The sequence below is a fragment of the Gadus morhua genome, chromosome 19 (assembly GCF_902167405.1).
Source record: "Gadus morhua chromosome 19, gadMor3.0, whole genome shotgun sequence".
In the NCBI taxonomy this organism is placed as follows: domain Eukaryota; kingdom Metazoa; phylum Chordata; class Actinopteri; order Gadiformes; family Gadidae; genus Gadus; species Gadus morhua.
This window is the reverse complement of record NC_044066.1, coordinates 14671709-14677708: the sequence shown is the minus strand read 5'-3', so window position 1 is coordinate 14677708 and position 6000 is coordinate 14671709. Positions and strand designations below refer to the sequence as shown.

The 6000-nt window shown below is 42.9% G+C and overlaps 1 protein-coding gene across 1 annotated transcript in view; it reads right to left on the bottom strand.

The window, feature by feature from the left end:
• Positions 1-525: 525 nt before the first annotated feature.
• Positions 526-6000, bottom strand: part of LOC115532650 (butyrophilin subfamily 1 member A1) — a 29839-nt gene continuing 24364 nt past the window's right edge. The window contains exons 3-4 of the mRNA XM_030342522.1: positions 826-1150; positions 526-535 (exon numbers count right to left, since the gene is read on the bottom strand). Coding sequence (XP_030198382.1) covers positions 526-535; positions 826-1150 — 335 coding nt within the window. The remainder of the gene's footprint in view (positions 536-825; positions 1151-6000) is intronic.

The following is a 6000-nucleotide window of genomic DNA, read 5'->3' as shown; positions in this document are numbered from 1 at the left end:
TGACATTAAGCTTGCCGAAAAGGGCAAGTGGCTGTTATGTTTTACTTGCCCAATAGCAAAACACATTTGCTCAATAGCAAAACATACTTGCACAAAATGGAAAATGCAGGCCTATTAAGAAAATGTATAAAACCAACAAGTATTTGTTGAATTATAATTTATTCAAATACAAAACATAACAGTTATGTCTGCAAAGCTGTCAAACCAGCTAAACCAACACGAGGGCCTCAAAATTAATTATATTCATATATTCATATAGGGTATACTACAGCCATCCGAATGAAAATATTTTTGATTTTTGGTGAATATTTCAAACTATTAATTGCATCCCGATTCGCTATAATGCAAAATTATCAGCAAATAATCACCTGTAGTAAGTACAGCCCACCATTGGCAACTACTACAGCAATCAGAATGACAAAATATATTGTCATTCGCAAAATGTATTGTCATCCACTTATTGACTCCAGAGAGATAACTTCCTCAGGGGTCACCCTAGGACCGGCTCTGATCTCAATCAGAAGGTTAGGGGCACCTGCCAGAGCGCTATCAGGAGGTGTCATGAGCAACACAGGGAATTCCCTTGGAGGCCCTTTGTTGGTTGTATTTTGCACTATACCTTCCTCACTGTTTTTCTTTTTGGCACAACATTTGTACATTTTAGCTCCAAATGATAACATAATAGAGAGAATAGACAAAACACAAAGGGCGTTCCGGGTACCATTCCAGAAGACCTCTTCATGATCGCCGGTCAACGACTGCCAATTGACTGAACCAAAGGAGAGAGGAGTGTTATTCTCAGTATGATTCAGATTCTGATTCAACAGTCCCATCAAAACAGCTGACTGGAAACACTCACCAAACACTCGGATGGTGTCTCTGACCGCAGGGTGGACGCCTTGCTGCCGGGCCAGACAGGTGTAGCTGCCTGGCTCGGTCACCTTCACCGTCTGACTGATGGAGTCGCGGCCGTCGCTGTCTGAGGAGGCGGCCGGCGGTGCTTCTTCTGCAGGGATCACAGTTCCGTTGGGGGTCTGCCACTCCAGACCGCTGGGCTGGGGCTGGCCTCCTCTGGAGACGCAGGACAGCCGCACCGAGCCGGAGGACGGGGGAACCTCGACCACCTCCAGCCTCAACCGCGGCTCCACCACTGTGGGCATTAAGTCGTTTACATTCAGGGCGTTTAGCAGACGCTTTTATCCAAAGCGACTTACAGTAAGTATATTTGTTAGAAGAAAGATAAACAATATATTAACGTCGGTACAGTTATGGTGTGATACAGATGCCTCTCGGACACCAGCCTTCTGAGCGTCATGACGTCAGTGATGACGCTCTCAACAAAATGGCTGCGCCCGTGAAGAGTTGTTTTTTTGTATTTGTATTTGTCATTTTAACGTCGATTTTTAATGCTCTTACAGACTTCATTACATTGCTACTTTATTCCGGACACCAATTTATACATTGCATGGTCTGGCTGTGCGTGCAATACAATGTAAAGTTGTGCTGTTGGTTTTCGGGCTGGTTTGCTAAAGAGGCTAATGTAGCTAACAATAAACAACGACTAGCCAATTTCATGCCACTATCACAAAGACGAACAGGGACGCTATGAATGCTCCGAGACCGGAAGTGATATCAAACGTGCAACCCGGAAGGCTGGCGTCCGAGGATTCAGGAACACACCAGACAAAAAGGGGGCGCGTCTCTGAGAAATGCTGCAAGAAAACAGTGAAAGCTGTAGGGCAACTGGTCCTGCATGCACTTCTTTGCAACCAGTTCGATCAAAGTATTATGTTACATCAAGTCAAAAAGAGCGTTTGTAGCAGCCTGGAAAAATGCCGCCTGCCGTCGGCTCTACGCGGACACAGTGAGCGAGGGCGAGAGTCACGTGACTTGACACACTGGAGGAGAGTGGGGAACAGCAGTGAATGTCAGAGACAAGACTGTCTGTACTTTCTTTGCTGGCCATAGAACATGAAGTTGTTGATGGTTTGGATTTTGATGATAGAATTATTGTGCACCAGTTTGCATATTTAAAGTCTAGAGGGAAGGCCACTGAGAAATCTGCTATTAGAAATTACTTGAATCTTTGATAGCATTGAAGGTTTTGTTTCATTTTACACAATTGAAGTCAAGAAGGCCAGTGTCTTAGGGAAGATAATAAGGGTTATTAGTTGTGGTATGAATGTAGGCCTATATTAAAGTCAAGAAAGCCAGTGAATTAGGCTCACCTGTTAAAACAGAAAAGATAATAAGAATTCATAGTGTTAATGTGAGATGCTGAGCATGGGTTTACGTAAAGTCAAGAAGGCTAGTGTGTCAAGATCACCTGTTAAAAGAAGAGAAAATAATCAAATAATTAGGCCTAATGGATGTGTGTTAATGTCAGATGTTGTACATGGATTTAAAGGGGCCCTATTATACTTTTCCGTTTTTTCCTTCTCCTATTGCGCTTTACATATTTTTTTGTGTATGTATGGTTGGCAAAGCTACAATACCACAAAATTGCCACAAGGGGGAGTAAATGTACCGCAAATGAGAAACGGAGCCGTTTCTAGGCAGCGCAGTAACTGATTTGCGGTATTCATTTATTCCCTTTTGTGGCCACTTTGAGGTAAAGTTGCTTTGCCAACCATTTACATAGACAAAAACGTATGTAAAGCGCAATAGGAGAAGGAAAAAACGGTAAAGCATAAGGGGCCCCTTTAAGCTACAACAGGGTCGCCAAACAAAAGGAAAATATATAAGACTTAATAAATAGACAATAGACATGTATTAGGCCTGATATGAAATGCTGTGTATGAGTTATTCACATATAGTATGGAATGCCAGTGTGTCGTTAGGCTCACCTTTAAAAGCAAAGATAGGCCATTAGGCCTAATAATTCAATAGTTTATGTATTCATGAGTTCAGTCTTGAAAGAAGGCCAGTTGTTATTTGTCATGAAATGTTGAATTGTAAAACAATAAACATGATCTTGACTTTGAACTACGGTACATGCAAAAGTGTAGCCAATGGTTTACTCTTACTCAATACACACGAATTGCCTGCTTCATGGCTGGTGATAATTACACATTTTAGCATTCAAAAAATAATCTCTGGTTTTAAAATTAAGGCTTCCATAGCTGTCTTCTTTATATTACTGATGCAGTCAGAAGATAATTGATTGGCTACGTATTGGAACATTTAATAATTACACTGTAGCCACCAAGTTCTGTGAAAGATTCAGTGTAAAAAGTTATGTTAAACATTTGTGCATCTGTTTTGTCTCTTGAATGCACTTTATGCTGAGGCTATTGTACATACATACATCTCCACTGAGCCATGCAGAAGCCTGATAGAATAGAAGTATAGGCTATATGCTCTTAATGATAGCAACTATGCGTTTGTTGATTGGGTGCAGGGGTTAGGGCCCTTGAGTCTGGTTACCCAGGGCACAGGAAATTGTTAATCCGGCCCTGCCCCTCAGTCTAACCCTACACCCTACCCCTAGACCCCTATCCTTAACCCTATACCCTACCCCTAGACCCAGCCCACCTCCATGTGGTACACAGAGGGGGGGCGGGGTGTGGTAACTAGCAGAAATCGAACTCACCCGCCTTCCTGATTTTTGGGGCAACGTGGTCGGGGACGCGCTCCAAAAAGATAAAATGGTCAGTTTCCTTTTTATAATCTTTTTGACAAAGAACCCTTGGGGTCAAATTAAACTAAAAGGTGCTGTAGGTGAGAGCTGAGAGCGAGAGACTTGAACGAACCGGAACCATTCACTCACCTACAGTCAGCCGGATCAGTCTCGTCAGTCCCACACGTGAGAAGATGCACTTGTACGCTCCGCCGTCGGCCTCGGTCACACTAGACAGGACCACAGAGGCGTTACCGGCCTGCAGCCCCCCTGGGAGAAGGCCCACCCTGCCCACGAACTGGGGGTCCTGTCCCTTCCGACCGTGGTTCTTGTAGTCCTTGCCCTGTTCATAGTAGAACACCTCCTGCTGCTCCTTCATCCAGTCAAAAACCTCATCTTCCAGGTTCACCGGGGAATCCAGGCCACACGGTAAGATGGCATCTTCTCCTTCTCTGGTGAACACCTCAGTGTCAGTGTCCCCCAGATTGGTGACCACCTCAGGGATGCCAGCACCTGCTTGAAAACACAAGTGATGCAACAAGTGTCTCAATACACCTCTGTATTTAGGCTCAGGGAACACCATCTGGGCACTTTTCGATTCAGCGGTCGTTTCTGAGGCCGGTGATAACATTAAGAACACAGTTCATTATTGTACCGTCTTTGATCTGGTTAAAATGTTTTAAAAAAGGACCAACAAAACCTTACAAGGAAAACAAGCCTACTCGGTCAGTGTTTCCCACAGACCAAGGACCAATGTGTGGTGCGCGGGGGGGGGGGGGGGGGGGGGGGGGGGGGGGGGGTTTGGGGTTTAACTTGGAGCAGCAGTTCGCAATTGGTCCACTCCGTCTGTACTTTAATGCACACCGAACTTTACCGCTGTCAAGGAAATTGGATTTATTGCCTGATTCACGTCTTTGTTATTATCACTCCGTAGTGCTATGCAGAGATGAATGGACGGAACGATTTTTAGATTTCCAAATCGCGTTATAAAAAAAAAATATATATATATATATATATATCACACCAGAATTACCCTTTAAAGAAATCTTGAAGGACCTTTCTATTGTAGTTGAATACCCCTGATATAGAGCATGCCGTAAACTTAATTAATATGATACTCACAGGTCAGCATAACAGAGGAACGAAAAGCCAACAGGACAAGAGTGAGTTTGGTAGAGTAGACCATTGTCATGATTTATGTTCAACTCCACAACCTACTGCTCATATATACACTCTTGCAGTCTCCTCCCCTAAAACTGCTCATATATACTGTTGCGCGCTCTCTCTCTCTCTCTCTCTCTCTCTCTCTCTCTCTCTCTCTCTCTCTCTCTCTCTCTCTCTCTCTCTCTCTCTCTCTCTCTCTCTCTCTCTCTCTCTCTCTCTCTCTCTCTCTCTCTCTCTCTCTCTCTCTCTCTCTCTCTCTCTCTCTCTCTCTCTCTCTCTCTCTCTCTCTCTCAAAAAAAAACACATTCAGATTCGAAACCGGAAAGGGTTTTAAAAGACTTAAAGAGACGTTTAGCAGACGCTTTTATCCAAACCGACAACGCCAAAACCAGAGGAATTACACCCCTGGAAATCAGTATTGGTAGGTAGAGTACTGAAAATCTATACTCAAGTAAAAGTAAAATGACCTCCTTCATAATCTACTTAAGTAAAAGTAAATATTCCAATTTGAAAACCTACTTGAGTAAGAGTAAAAAAGTACTTTGTTTTAAAGTTACTCAAATTACAAGTTACTTTACATTTTTGTATTGAGTGCTTGGATCAGTGAAAAATACATAACGTGTTGGAATCAGTAACGTGCGGTGCTCCTTCATTTCGGTGTGGCAGAAACTACTGCGTATGACCACACCCACAATTTATATTTTTTACATATATATTTTGAGCTACATTAAAACATGTTAACTAAACTAATTGTGAGTAAGAAATAAACTAATAGCCTAATGTTACTGCACGCTTTTGAAGTGCCATCCCAGTGTTTCCCCCAGTAAATGTCTCAGTCAAGGTGGTAAGCAGTTGGTGGTGTTGTTGGCGCGGCGCAAAGCCCCGCACCGAAAAAATTTGGGGGTATTTTGCTCAAAGATGCCAGTACGCATGAATGAAATAAACGACTGTTTATTTCCATGTAAATAAACAATTCTGCATTTTATATTCAATTGAGCAGTTGTGTTTTCATTGTTACTGACGGACAAACCTAAGCTCTGCAATGTGGATAAATGGTTACATTCTGATGCTGGACAGGTCCATGGGGCATATGCTACTGGTACTTTATCTATTAAGATAAAGTTTATGGAGTGGAGTTGCCATCAGTTATGCTGTAGTCCTACATAATGATGAATGCTGTCTTTTATTTTTAAGTTGAATAGAAGTAGTACCGGTAG